At 42.8% G+C, this 14390-nt stretch overlaps 1 protein-coding gene and 1 long non-coding RNA gene across 5 annotated transcripts in view; one reads left to right on the plus strand and one right to left on the minus strand.

The window, feature by feature from the left end:
- LOC131186927 (uncharacterized) overlaps window positions 1-812 on the plus strand; it is a 3335-nt gene extending 2523 nt beyond the window's left edge. The window contains exon 3 of the long non-coding RNA XR_009152451.1: window positions 518-812. This is a non-coding gene — a long non-coding RNA (uncharacterized LOC131186927). The remainder of the gene's footprint in view (window positions 1-517) is intronic.
- The window catches only part of PUSL1 (pseudouridine synthase like 1), a 26854-nt gene extending 15929 nt beyond the window's left edge, over window positions 1-10925 (minus strand). For all 4 annotated transcript variants that reach the window (XM_058160887.1, XM_058160889.1, XM_058160888.1 and 1 more), the window contains exons 1-2: window positions 10580-10925; window positions 829-886 (exon numbers count right to left, since the gene is read on the minus strand). In XM_058160887.1, coding sequence (XP_058016870.1) covers window positions 829-886; window positions 10580-10638 — 117 coding nt within the window. In that variant the 5' untranslated portion in view covers window positions 10639-10925. The remainder of the gene's footprint in view (window positions 1-828; window positions 887-10579) is intronic.
- Between the last annotated feature and the right edge of the window lie 3465 nt (window positions 10926-14390).

Consider the following 14390-nt stretch of genomic DNA (forward strand, 5'->3'; position numbering starts at 1 on the left):
GAGGAAGGGGAAGGGGAGCAGGATCCAGTAGGATCTGGTTGCAGATAATCGCCCCAAGGCCAGCCAATTATTATTTTTTTTAACCTCTCTTGCATTTCCCTTCCTTTTTCCCTTTTGTTTCTCCAAAGGAGCCGAGCCTCTCCTGCGGCTTTTGATTGCCTGGGAAGAAATTCTTGGCCCCAGCACAGACTTTTGGGGTCCAAGAAAAAAAGATTTCTTTCCAGAGATCTCTTCTGGGTAGCTTTTATTGCCAAAAAAAAAAGACACCAGAAAACCGGGGAGGGGAAAATGAAAAAATCCCAGCCAGGAAAGCAGACATCCCATTTCCTCCCATCCCAGCCGGCACATTAAAAAAAAAGAAAAGCAAAGTAGACCGTTCAGCCATGCTGGCTTTCTTTGGGGAGAGCTCCAGATTTTTGAAATCGCACTCGGGGAGAGCCCAATTTTGCCACCACCACCCCCCCCCTGGTTAGTTTGGGTAATAAAACTGCTCAGGCGGCTGTTTCTTTTTCAACAGTGGATTAGCCCCGGAGGAAGGCAAACCGCACAGCCGCTACAGCTGATCTCTTTAAAAGACATCCCAGCAGGGTTGGACCAGCAGATTCGTGGTTGGGAGGCCCAAACCAACCAGAAGGGGGCGACTGTGAGCCAAACAGCACGTGGAAGCCAAAGCCAACCTAGGCTTCAAACTCAAGGTAGACGATGACTTTGGGTGCTTCTTTTCTGGCTGCGGGGAAAAGCCGAGCCCCCTCTCTCCTGAAAGGAAGCAGGACCCTCCCTCCCCTTCCCGCCCCCGGATGCTGGATCAATCCTAAGCCACTTCCTTACCTCCAAGTGATTTTCCACACCAACAGCTGGCACGCTGGGGGGCAAAGCCATCACACCACTGCAGGGGACAAAGGAAAAAACAAAACACAAGTGAAACTATTTGTTTTTTTTTACAACGGGGTCAACGCAACACCTGCTGGACAAAATCGGTGCCTTGAGAAGATGAGAGGTAACCCCAGTCTTGGTTGTTCCAAGTCGCCTTTTTTTTTGGTCAAAGACTTCCCCGTCCAGCAGTCTCTAAATAGATCCCCATCCTTCCTGGCTATCTAGAATTCCTTTATTTATTTATATTTCCCTCCAAACCTTTTTGGAAATCCCACTGGCCTCAACCAACATGCCCAGTTGTCCCTCAACCAACATGCCCAGGTTAACCTGAGATATTCCTGTTGTGGATTTTACCAGAAACTTATAGTAAAGAAAATGTATATTTGATTATTCATGTAATAACCGCAGCTAGGATTGGATTTGCACAAAATTGGAAAGGTGAAGAGATTCCTACAGGTGAAAATGTGATTAAGAAAATATTAGGATGTGCAGAAATGAATAGAATAACACTTGCAATTAAAGGAAAGGAAGAATCTGATTACTATAATAATGGGATTTATTTTATCAATAGTTAAGAGAATAAATAAGAAAGCAATGTATTATAAAATTAAATAAGAAGAGAAATGTTACAACGAAAGACATGTTATTAAGATAAGAGTAGATATAAATAATGAATATGGTGGTAAGCTTTAACTGTTATGACACAAAAAATTTGTACCCAGACGACACACTGTTTAATGAATGATGAAATGTTTATATTAAAAGAAAATAAAACTTTGTGTATGTATATGTATGTGTATGTATGTATATATATATATATATATATATATATATATATATATATATATATATATATATATATATATATATATATGTATATATATATATATATATGTATATATATATATATGTATGTATGTATGTATGTATGTATGTATGTAGGTCTTTGGTTATTCGGGTTTTCTCCCGTGTAAAATTAGAAGTGTCTTGGCTTGCTCCCAGAAGCACGAAGCTGAAGCCTGAAGATGACGAATGAGACTTCGTCGAAACATCGCCAAGACACTTCCATTTTTACGCGGGAGAAAACCCGAATAACCAAAGACTTACATTCAAACACCCATGAAAACCTCAGAATGAATATATATACATATATGTTTGTGTGTGTGTGTGTGTCTTTGGTTATTCGGGTTTTCTCCCGTGTAAAATTGGAAGTGTCTTCTGAAGCTGAAGCCTGAAGATGACGAATGAGACTTCGTCGAAACGTCGCCAAGACACTTCCAATTTTACGCGGGAGAAAACCCGAATAACCAAAAACCTACATACAAACACTCGCGAAAACCTCAGAAAACATATATATAAACCCGCCCTTATTGACAAACGAGTCCCTAACACGAGGAATGACACCAGACCCACACTCACAAGGTCCACACAGGATGTCACCACTGCACATCCACCCAGAAAGCAGACCCAAACCCACACTGATCATGAAGCACGACCAAGGACCAGAAGCCAGACCGCAGCTGCAACATTAGCCATTTCAAACCCCTCCAATCCATTCATGCAGCAGACTGACACCCACTATGAAGATGTAGCACGACCACAAAGCCAAACAACAGCTATGCAGCTCACCAGCTCAAATCCCCCGGCAGCACAGACTAGACTGAGCACAACCAAGCCCCCACCAACACAGGACACACCCCCAGCCAATCAGAGCACAGAAAAACCCCCATCCAATCAGAGCACAGCCAAGCTCCCACCCAATCAGTTCAAACCCCCACTAGCAGTTAAAAGGAAGAAACAGCTGCGATCACACATTGCTCCCAGAAGCACGAAGCTGAAGCCTGAAGATGACGAATGAGACTTCGTCGAAACGTCGCCAAGACACTTCCAATTTTACACGGGAGAAAACCCGAACAACCAAAGACCTATATATATATATATATATATATATATATATATACATACACATACACACACACACACACATATATATCACATGTCCATGTCCAGGTGTGCTCATCTTTGCCACACCCAAAGGAAGAGAGAGACAGGCCAAAACTGGTAACTGTGGTAGGTTTTGAACCCAATACCCAGGGCATCGTACTCTTTCCTATCTGTTGCGGTTGAGCAGGTACATCCCCACAAAATTAACTTGTTCAGCTGCCTTAGCACTTCTGGCTGTTTCTCTTATTCCAACAGCAGCTTTTAAACCCACTTTTTAAGCGTAATGTAGATAATTACGGTAACAATTATTATTCCCAATTCATTATCTTCTTTCAGTCTTGAAGTTAAAGCAAGTGATAGTTCTGAAGGCAAGAACCAAAATATACCCACTCGGGGTAGGTTAAAAGAAGATTTATTTATTTTTTTGCTAAGAATGAGTGGCAGGGGCTTTTGTGTGAAATAATTGCCTTTTTAATAATAAAATGCCTAACAAGGTTAAAAAGCAAATGAAAATATTAAAGTGGCAGGTGCAGACACAAATCCGTATATGAATAACAGCTGTCACCGACATGCTAAATTCCAATTATTCCAATTCTTCCTGCTATCACTCAACCTGGCAAATTTCTCACTGCCTGAGAACGGGGTTTTTCCCACCCAGCCCCCAGACTCTGTTCTGGGAGCCCTGAGGTTTTGTGAAAGGCTAAGAGCAACAACAACAAAAGTTTACTTGATCCCAGCTGTTTTTCGATCCCGAGAGCGTTGCCTCTCTATTGGGTATTCTGAGAAACATTTTTTTTTAAAAAAATCTAACAGGTTCCTTGGCCTAAAATAGTTGGAAAATCTCTTGTCCAGGCTAACAAATTACCTTGACTGTCAAAATTGGGGGGTGGGAGGAATGGGATAATCCTTCCTTATTCTCCCCAATGGCTGGCTTGATCTATGCTGTGCCCCAACAAAGGACTTCAAAATTAAATTCTGAAGCAGACTCAGAATCACGAAGGCTTGGCTGGGTTCCAACAATATGGAAATGCCATATATTCCCCCATCTCGTTTGCTATGGCTACTTCGAGCTTTGTGGTTCCTGAAAGATGAGTCTCTGGAAACCTCGATGGCTTTTCCCGTTCCTGTCTTATTAAAAAAGTTCAAACTATGTTGTTTCTCTTCTCAGTCCCAGCTGATCAGGAGGAAATGGGGATTTTGCAATATCCTTCCCCTGGAGTGGGGCAGGAATGGGGATTTTGCAGTATCCTTTCCCTGGAATAGGGCGGGAATGGAGATTTTACAGTATCCTTCCCCTGGAGTAGGGAGAAAATGAGGATTTTGCAGTAACCTTCCCTGGAGTGGGGTAGGAATGGAGATTTTACAGTATCCTTCCCCTGGAGTATGGGGGGAATGGGGATTTTACAGTATCCTTCCCCTGGAGTAGGGAGGAAATGGGGATTTTGCAGTCTCCTTCCCCTGGAGTGGGGCGGGAATGGAGATTTTACAGTATCCTTCCTCTACCACGCCCACCGAACCTGGTAGTAAAAAAATTTGAAACCCACCACCGGACCCAAGGTTGTAACTTTTACCCAACATGCAAAAGAAGAGTGGGGGGGGGGGGATATTTACACGCATTTAAGCAAAAATTCTCTTCCTCCAAAACAAAATATCAGAATAGAATTGATGGAAGAGAAGCAAATATCTTGAGAATTGGAGCCAAGAAGTCCATGCATGGCACATGGGCCGGGTGGTTTCTCTCTGTAAAATTGGAAGTGTCTTGATGACGTTTCATCAAGTCTCATTCTGCCATCTTCAGGCTTCAGCTTCGCGCTTCTGGGAGCAATGTGTGATCGCAGCTGTTTCTTCCTTTTAACTGCTAGTGGGGTTTGAACTGATTGGGTGGGAGCTTGGCTGTGCTCTGATTGGATGGGGTTTTCTGTGCTCTGATTGGCTGGGGTGTGTCCTGTGTTGGTGGGGGCTTGGTTGTGCTCAGTCTAATCTGTGCTGCAGGGGATTTGAGCTGGTGAGCTGCACTGCTGCTGTTTGGCTTGTGGTCGTGCTACATCTTCATAGTGGGTGTCAGTCTGCTGCATGTATGGATTGGAGGGGTTTGAAGTGGCTAATGTTGCAGCTGCGGTCTGGCTTCTGGTCCTTGGTCGTGCTTCCTGATCAGTGTGGGTTTGGGTGCTTTCTGGGTGGATGTGTGGTGGTGACATCCTGTGTGGACCTCGTGAGTGTGGGTCTGGTGTCATTCCTCGTGTTAGGGACACGTTTGTCAATAAGGGCAGGTTTCCAAATGGCTGGTAGGCGGAGGTATCATCTCGTTTGTTCATGCTGTGTGGGCGTTTTCTATCTCAATGGCTTCTCTGATTATTCTGTTGTTAAAGTGTTCAGTTTTGGCGATAGTTCTGGTCTTTTTAAAGTCAATATCGTGTCCTGTGACTTTAAAGTGTTGGACCAGGGAAGAAGTTGGTTCCTCTTTTTTGAATGAGTTCTTGTGTTCTTCAATGCGTGCACTTATTCTTCTGTTGGTTTGTCCAATGTATGTGGTGGGGCAGGCGGTGCATGGGATTTCATATACTCCTTGATTTTCTAACTCAATTTTGTCTTTGGGGTTTCTTAGGATGGTGGATATTTTTTGGTTTGTGCAGAATGCTGTCTTGATGTTATGTTTGTGGAGGATCTTGCTGATTCTGTCTGTGGTGCCTTTTATATATGGGAGGAGGGCTGTGCCATTTTCTTGCTCTCTGTCTTGGGTTTTAGTGAAAACCTCAGAAAACAAATATTGCACCTCTACGGGGAGGAAATCCACCATCTGACCAGGACCTATGAAAAACTAGAAGTCCAAAGAGCTTCCATTTTATGTGACCTCGCATTCCTACGAAACTGCCGCGATGAAAATTTAATCCCCAAATGCTTCCAATTGAAATTCCACTCCAACTCTGCAGCCACCAAACGCATCCTAAAAAGAACAGAATTGGCCTTAATCAGAAATGAACTTCACACAAAAAGATTCCTCCTAGATCAAATCAACAAAGATCTCCTCACACTTCACCTCAAACTCAGCAACAAGATGCACCCTGCACTTTGGGACAAATCCAAACAACTTGCCGTCTGGAGAGCCGAAACACAGACCACCCTCAAGACAGACACGCACACCAACAAACTCCGAAGACTACAAGAACGCCAGAAACAAACCCCTCCACCCTCACAGCAACACATGAAACAAACAGTGCATAACATCTCAGATAGGATCCTCACCAAAGCTGAAACCGATGTCCTTTCCAAAGTTCAACTTTGCAGTCACTCCCAAATACATCCCCACTGAGACCATTATATGGAGTTGAAACCAGCCTGACCAAAATCAACCCCGATGACGCTAACAAAATCAGACTCGAAATCACCAACATCCTCTGCAGCAGCAAGCCACCCAAAAGCAACTTACCCAAGAGGAACAGACAGCACTACTTAACCTGAAAAAGATACCAGCATAATAATCCTACCAGCAGACAAGGGCAACGCCACGGTGGTTATGAACACATCTGACTACCAAACCAAATTAACCAACCTACTCCAAGACCCTGCATACAAGCCCCTAAAACAGACCCCACCACCTACCTAGAAAAACCACTAGATCCAAAATAAAAGCCTCCCCATCAGCGAAGAAATCCAACAAAGAATCATTCCCAGAGAAATCATCCAGATGCCCTAAGCTCTGCCTCCCAAGATACACAAAGAAGGAACCCCCACTCAGACCCATAGTCAGCTCCATAGGCTCACCTCTACAAAACCTAGCCAAATTTCTCGCCAAACAACTACAGCCCTATGCAGAATCCATCGCCTCACACGTAAAAAACTCATTCCAGTTCATAGAGATCATAAAGAAACAAAACTTACAGCCCAGCGACCTACTCGTGAGCTTTGATGTCATATCCCTCTTCACCCAAGTGCCAATCAAAGAAGCCTTGACAGCTATCCAAAACAAATATAACCCCCCCAAGCACATACTAGATCTGACCAACCACTGCCTATCCAACACATACTTCATCTATAACGGACAAAAATACAAACAAATAGAAGGCGCACCCATGGGATCACCCCTCTCACCTGTCATTGCCAACCTCTACATGGAACACTTTGGAACCCAAGCACTAGAAAAATCTGATCACAAACCCAAACTCTGGCTCAGATACGTGACGACACCTTCATAATCTGACGGAAAAGAAAAACTTGAAAACTTCCTCACACACCTCAATAGCCTACACCCCAAAATACAGTTCACCATGGAAACAGAAGTTAACAACCAACTTCCCTTCCTAGATGTCTTAGTCTACAAGAAACCCAATGGCTCCCTAGGACACACCATCTACCAGAAGAAAACACACACAAACCGCTATCTGCATGCACTCTCACACCACCACCCAGCACAGATCAACTCCGTAGCCAAGACACTCATCTCTAGAACAAAATGCTTAGCTGACGAACAACACCTAAAACCGAACTACACTCTCACTAACGTACTAACATCCAATGGATTCCAGAAATAAGATTACCAAACTAATACAAAAAGAACCCCCCACTAAAAGCGAAGACAGAGAACAAGAAAATGGCACAGCCCTCCTCCCATATATAAAAGGCACCACAGACAGAATCAGCAAGATCCTCCACAAACATAACATCAAGACAGCATTCTGCACAAACCAAAAAATATCCACCATCCTAAGAAACCCCAAAGACAAAATTGAGTTAGAAAATCAAGGAGTATATGAAATCCCATGCACCGCCTGCCCCACCACATACATTGGACAAACCAACAGAAGAATAAGTGCACGCATTGAAGAACACAAGAACTCATTCAAAAGAGGAACCAACTTCTTCCCTGGTCCAACACTTTAAAGTCACAGGACACGATATTGACTTTAAAAGACCAGAACTATCGCCAAAACTGAACACTTTAACAACAGAATAATCAGAGAAGCCATCGAGATAGAAAACGCCCACACAGCATGAACAAGCGAGATGATACCTCCGCCTACCAGCCATTTGAAACCTGCCCTTATTGACAAACGTGTCCCTAACACGAGGAATGACACCAGACCCACACTCACGAGGTCCACACAGGATGTCACCACCACATCCACCCAGAAAGCACACCCAAACCCACACTGATCAGGAAGCACGACCAAGGACCAGAAGCCAGACCGCAGCTGCAACATTAGCCACTTCAAACCCTCCAATCCATACATGCAGCAGACTGACACCCACTATGAAGATGTAGCACGACCACAAAGCCAAACAGCAGCAGTGCAGCTCACCAGCTCAAATCCCCTGCAGCACAGATTAGACTGAGCACAACCAAGCCCCCACCAACACAGGACACACCCCAGCCAATCAGAGCACAGAAAACCCCATCCAATCAGAGCACAGCCAAGCTCCCACCCAATCAGTTCAAACCCCACTAGCAGTTAAAAGGAAGAAACAGCTGCGATCACACATTGCTCCCAGAAGCACGAAGCTCAAGCCTGAAGATGACGAATGAGACTTCACGAAACGTCGCCAAGACACTTCCAATTTTACACGGAGAAAACCCGAACAACCAAAGACCTATATATATATATATATATATATATATATATATATATATATATATATATATATATATATATATATATATAGAAAACCGAACAACCAAAGACCTATATATATATATATATATATATATATATATATATATATATATATATATATATATATATATATATACACATACACACACACACACACACACACACACACACACATATATATCACATGTCCATGTCCAGGTGTGCTCATCTTTGCCACACCCAAAGGAAGAGAGAGACAGGCCAAAACTGGTAACTGTGGTAGGTTTTGAACCCAATACCCAGGGCATCGTACTCTTTCCTATCTGTTGCGGTTGAGCAGGTACATCCCCACAAAATTAACTTGTTCAGCTGCCTTAGCACTTCTGGCTGTTTCTCTTATTCCAACAGCAGCTTTTAAACCCACTTTTTAAGCGTAATGTAGATAATTATGGTAACAATTATTATTCCCAATTCATTATCTCCTTTCAGTCTTGAAGTTAAAGCAAGCGATAGTTCTGAAGGCAAGAACCAAAATATACCCACTCGGGGTAGGTTAAAAGAAGATTTATTTATTTTTTTGCTAAGAATGAGTGGCAGGGGCTTTTGTGTGAAATAATTGCCTTTTTAATAATAAAATGCCTAACAAAGTTAAAAAGCAAATGAAAATATTAAAGTGGCAGGTGCAGACACAAATCCGTATATGAATAACAGCTGTCACCGACATGCTAAATTCCAATTATTCCAATTCTTCCTGCTATCACTCAACCTGGCAAATTTCTCACTGCCTGAGAACGGGGTTTTTCCCACCCAGCCCCCAGACTCTGTTCTGGGAGCCCTGAGGTTTTGTGAAAGGCTAAGAGCAACAACAACAAAAGTTTACTTGATCCCAGCTGTTTTTCGATCCCGAGAGCGTTGCCTCTCTATTGGGTATTCTGAGAAACATTTTTTTTAAAAAAAAATCTAACAGGTTCCTTGGCCTAAAATAATTGGAAAATCTCTTGTCCAGGCTAACAAATTACCTTGACTGTCAAAATTGGGTGAATGGGATAATCCTTCCTTATTCTCCCCAATGGCTGGCTTGATCTATGCTGTGCCCCAACAAAGGACTTCAAAATTAAATTCTGAAGCAGACTCAGAATCACGAAGGCTTGGCTGGGTTCCAACAATATGGAAATGCCATATATTCCCCCATCTCGTTTACTATGGCTACTTCGAGCTTTGTGGTTCCTGAAAGATGAGTCTCTGGAAACCTGGATGGCTTTTCCCGTTCCTGTCTTATTAAAAAAGTTCAAACTATGTTGTTTCTCTTCTCAGTCCCAGCTGATCAGGAGGAAATGGGGATTTTGCAATATCCTTCCCCTGGAGTGGGGCAGGAATGGGGATTTTGCAGTATCCTTTCCCTGGAATAGGGCGGGAATGGAGATTTTACAGTATCCTTCCCCTGGAGTAGGGAGGAAATGAGGATTTTGCAGTAACCTTCCCTGGAGTGGGGTAGGAATGGAGATTTTACAGTATCCTTCCCCTGGAGTATGGGGGGAATGGGGATTTTACAGTATCCTTCCCCTGGAGTAGGGAGGAAATGGGAATTTTGCAGTAACCTTCCCTGGAGTGGGGCGGGAATGGAGATTTTACAGTATCCTTCCCCTGGAGTGGGGAGGGAATGGGGATTTTGCAGTCTCCTTCCCCTGGAGTGGGGCGGGAATGGAGATTTTACAGTATCCTTCCTCTACCACGCCCACCGAACCTGGTAGTAAAAAAATTTGAAACCCACCACCGGACCCAAGGTTGTAACTTTTACTCAACATGCAAAAGTAGAGTGGGGGGGGGGGATATTTACACGCATTTAAGCAAAAATTCTCTTCCTCCAAAACAAAATATCAGAATAGAATTGATGGAAGAGAAGCAAATATCTTGAGAATTGGAGCCAAGAAGTCCATGCATGGCACATGGGCCGGGTGGTTTCTCTCTGGCTAACACATTAAGGGCACTATTAGTGATTGCAAAGAAAAACTTAAATTTCTTGCAACTATCCTTCTCTTTCTTTGATGACCCAAGGATGTCAATCATCGTTTTACCCCTGGTGGGGTTTCTCCCCCCCACCAACCTTAAGTTTTTATTTCCCTGCCGCCCCTTTTAAAAGACTTGCAAGTTGTATTGCGCGCTGTTTATCTTACCTATATTTGGCCCCGAAGTACTGAAAGAATATTAAGTAGCGAGTTTTGGCAGAGTTCATTTCAGGTTTGCGTTGGCCCACCAAAATAAAATTGCAATTTCGACTTTGATTGTTTCTCTCCCCCGACACCCCTTGCAAAAACGCATGCCCAGAAGTGGCTCAGTCTCAAGCAAACTAAATATTGCTTTGCAAAATAAATATTGCTTTGCAAAATAAATATTGCTTTGCAAAATGAAGATTTTTGCAAAATAAATATTGCTCTTTTTTGTCCCCCGCTTTAAAAGTGGATTATTCATGAAACAAGGCAAATCTACCAGCTACTCTGCCTGTCCTCCTAACCTAATGGGACTTTTTCGACGCTCTAGGCTCCTTGGAGATAAAGGCCCCCATGCAGGTGTCTATCCGATTGCCTCCCCCGCTCGAATACATTAGCGGGACCGTCTTCAAACACGCCCCCCCCACGCGGGATATTTCCTTCTCGCGTGAGGATTTCCCTTCTCCTCTTTCCCCGGCCCGGTAATTGGATATTTCCCTGCCCCCTCCCCAAGTGGTTGCCTCTTGCAGGCAGTCAGCCGGCCGCCTAAATTCGGTTCTGTCGAAAAGATAGGGCGATTGCAAGGGGGCCTAAAGAAGGGAGACGTCGCGCCTTGATTGCGACCTTCGCCTATAAATGGAACGGCGGGCAGGAGTGGGCGGGGCTGAGTCAGCCGGAGTTTTTGTTCAAGGGACTCGGGGAAAATTCTCAACCTCGCAGAAAAACGCCCAATTTCTTTTGTGAAAAACAACCACCACCACCCCAAGATCCAAGCAGTGTGTGTGTGTGTGTGTGTGTGTGTGTAGATTCAACACCTCTGACCATGTGCAGAATTCTTTCTCTGGCTGGGAAAGCACAGAATTATCCTTGTTTTGTTGGGTGGATTGTGTTGGATGCAAACCCAACCCTAATTATTTACCCCTCTGCCTGTTATTGAGGTAGACTCTCTTGGGTAATGGAGGTTTTGCTAAAGGATGATGAAGAGTAAACTTAAGAATGACGATGAGTAAATATAATAATATACATTATATATTATAATAATATAATAAATATATAATAAATATAAATAAATAAATAGTAAATAAATAAAATGAGTAAGTAAGGGCGTGCATAAGAGCACCAGCGTGCCTACCGTTCCTGTCCTATTGTTTCCTTTCGTTATATCCAATTAATATAATTATTACATACTCATGCTTATACATATGCTTATATATTGTAAAGTTATTTCATGCTTATGCTTATATATACTGTGGTGGCTCAGAATGGTAAGACAGTCTGTTATTAACAGCAGCTGCCTGCAATTACTGCAGGTTCTAGTCCCACCAGGCCCCAGGTTGACTCAGCCTTCCATCCTTTATAAGGTAGGTAAAATGAGGACCCAGATTGTTGGGGGGGCAATAAGTTGACTTTGTATATAAATATACAAATAGAATGAAGACTATTGCTTTAACATAGTGTAAGCCGCCCTGAGTCTTCGGAGAAGGGCGGGATATAAATGCAAATTAAAAAAATAAAAATAAAATAAAATAAAATAAATAAATAAATAAATCATGATTGATTTAAATTGATCAATCACTCTCCAAATAGAATCTATAACAAATGCCCGTTTTTCTCTATTACGTAGAGAATTACCTTTTTGAGTGACGCCAGAGAGAGAATGCATGGGTGGATACTGATTATAACATGCTAGCCATGGTTAGTTCAGGGTTTGTTTGCTTGGGGTTTTGTTTTTTTCCTTCCAACTCTCCCATTCTGTGAACAGGCCAAGAATAAATTCCTACTTGGGCCGGCAATTCTTTTTTTGGCAACTCTGCTTCCAGACAGAAAAAAACGAAACAGAAATGAAACAAATATAAACAGCAAGCCTTCAAGGCTTGGCAACTATCAGGCATGAGCGCTTCTAAAAAAGAGACCACCCAATATGATACCCACCACAGACGTCTTGCCTGGGTGAAAATTCGAGCTTTGGCTTAAAAAATAAACAAGCTTCTATCCCTTTCGATTGCCAGGAGATACCTTCTCTTGTGTACATTCTCTGGGCTTGATGCGATTGAATTCGGGCTCTTCTAGAGGGGATCAAGATGGAGAATTCCCATTCAGGCATGAAAGCTGCTGTCCTTAGTTTATCCTGCCTTCCTGGGTTGTTGTACAGCTAAAACAGCTGGCCAGCATCTGGAAGAAAAGTCAGAGAACAAACAAACAAACCTCAGCACTTTAAAATGAAGACCTGTAATAGAAGTAGCAGGAAGGTACAGTTAAAATTATGCTTAAATTCTTCCACGTAAGGAAAACACTGATACACACACATTCATTGGCACATGTACAGTAGTGGCCAAAATTGTGGAACCCTTTTGGGAAAAGTGTATTTTTGAGGTTTGATGGCTAATAACACCACTTTTTTTTTTTGGTGTTTCAAGATAATCCTATTCCACTGCTGGAATGGCCTGGGAATAGCCCAGATTTTAACCCAGTTGAAAATCGATGGAGCCGACTAAAGAAACTTGTTAGTCAGAAACGACCCAGCAATAAAACCCAGTTAATAGAAGCCATCCTTCAATCTTGGTTTCACATGATAACAGCTGCAGAACTCAAAGGCTTGGTTCACTCCATGGGAAGGCCGTCATTCATGCTAAAGGTTACCCAACTAAGCATTAATTGACATGGGGATAAATTTTTGTATATCTCGTTTTTTTCTATGGTGATCATTTTTGTATATCTCCTTTTTTCTACGTGTTTCAGTTTTCTTCCTTATACTGTCACTGCTATTCTAATAGCAAATCCTTCCTAAAAATTCTTGCATTGCATTCTTGATTCAATTATCTTTCCATTGATATATGATTTTACGGTTACTACTCCAAAAAAAAAAAAAAAAGTGGTGTTATTAGCTCATTTTAGAAAATACACTTTTCCCAAAAGGTTTCCACAATTTTGGCAGCTACTTGTAAGCCTGATTTTTATAAGGCCATCAATAACTGACATCTACAAAGTGCTCCACAAATGCTGGGCTATGGTGACAAAATGATTGCCCCGTTTTAACAATCAAGTTTGTGTGTCGCTTGGGCTTCGGAGAAAAAGGTTCCCACAGATTTTTGTGTGATGAAGGGTGAGGATTAAACAGGTCGCCCTCTGCTGCCTGTAGCTGTTGAGGCCTTAGCTCAATTCTAGATTCATCTGATCTGGGCCCCAACCAGCCATTGCAAACACAGAATCGATAGATGGATGTGGCCTCAAATGCACCCCACTGCCCCTCACAAATCTGGAGCCCTCAAAGGAGGTGTGTGTGTGAAACATTGGATCCTTGTTTCTCTGGCTCCTTTAAAAAGAGCCCCTGCTTAAGAAGCTTAGGAAGAAGACAGTGGTGATGGGATGGATCATCATCCAAGTAAATTTTGGAAGAATTTAACAAGGGACATTCCCGGTTGTGTTTTTTCAAATCGCCTTGCAGTCACGAGGGCTAGAAACTTGGCTTGTTTATAAATGCGCCACCCAGCCTGAAGGGAGTCCCTTGACTGTTCCAGCATGAGAAACTGTCCCGTTATTTTTGCAACCCCACCCCCACCCCTCCATTGATGGAAAGACAAAGTAAGAAGTTGGATTCAGGTTCCTGTTTAACAACAGACCTCTGAAAGTTCAGAGGGGACTGACTGCCTAATGCTTAAATGTGGTGTCGATTCTTTATTTTTGCAGGGGGATTTTTTTTTGGTGTTTCAAGATAATCCTATTCCACTGCTGGAATGGCCTGGGAATAGCCCAGATTTTAACCCAGTTGAAAATCGAT

The sequence above is a fragment of the Ahaetulla prasina genome, chromosome 18, assembly GCF_028640845.1.
Source record: "Ahaetulla prasina isolate Xishuangbanna chromosome 18, ASM2864084v1, whole genome shotgun sequence".
Classification (NCBI taxonomy): Eukaryota; Metazoa; Chordata; class Lepidosauria; order Squamata; family Colubridae; genus Ahaetulla; species Ahaetulla prasina.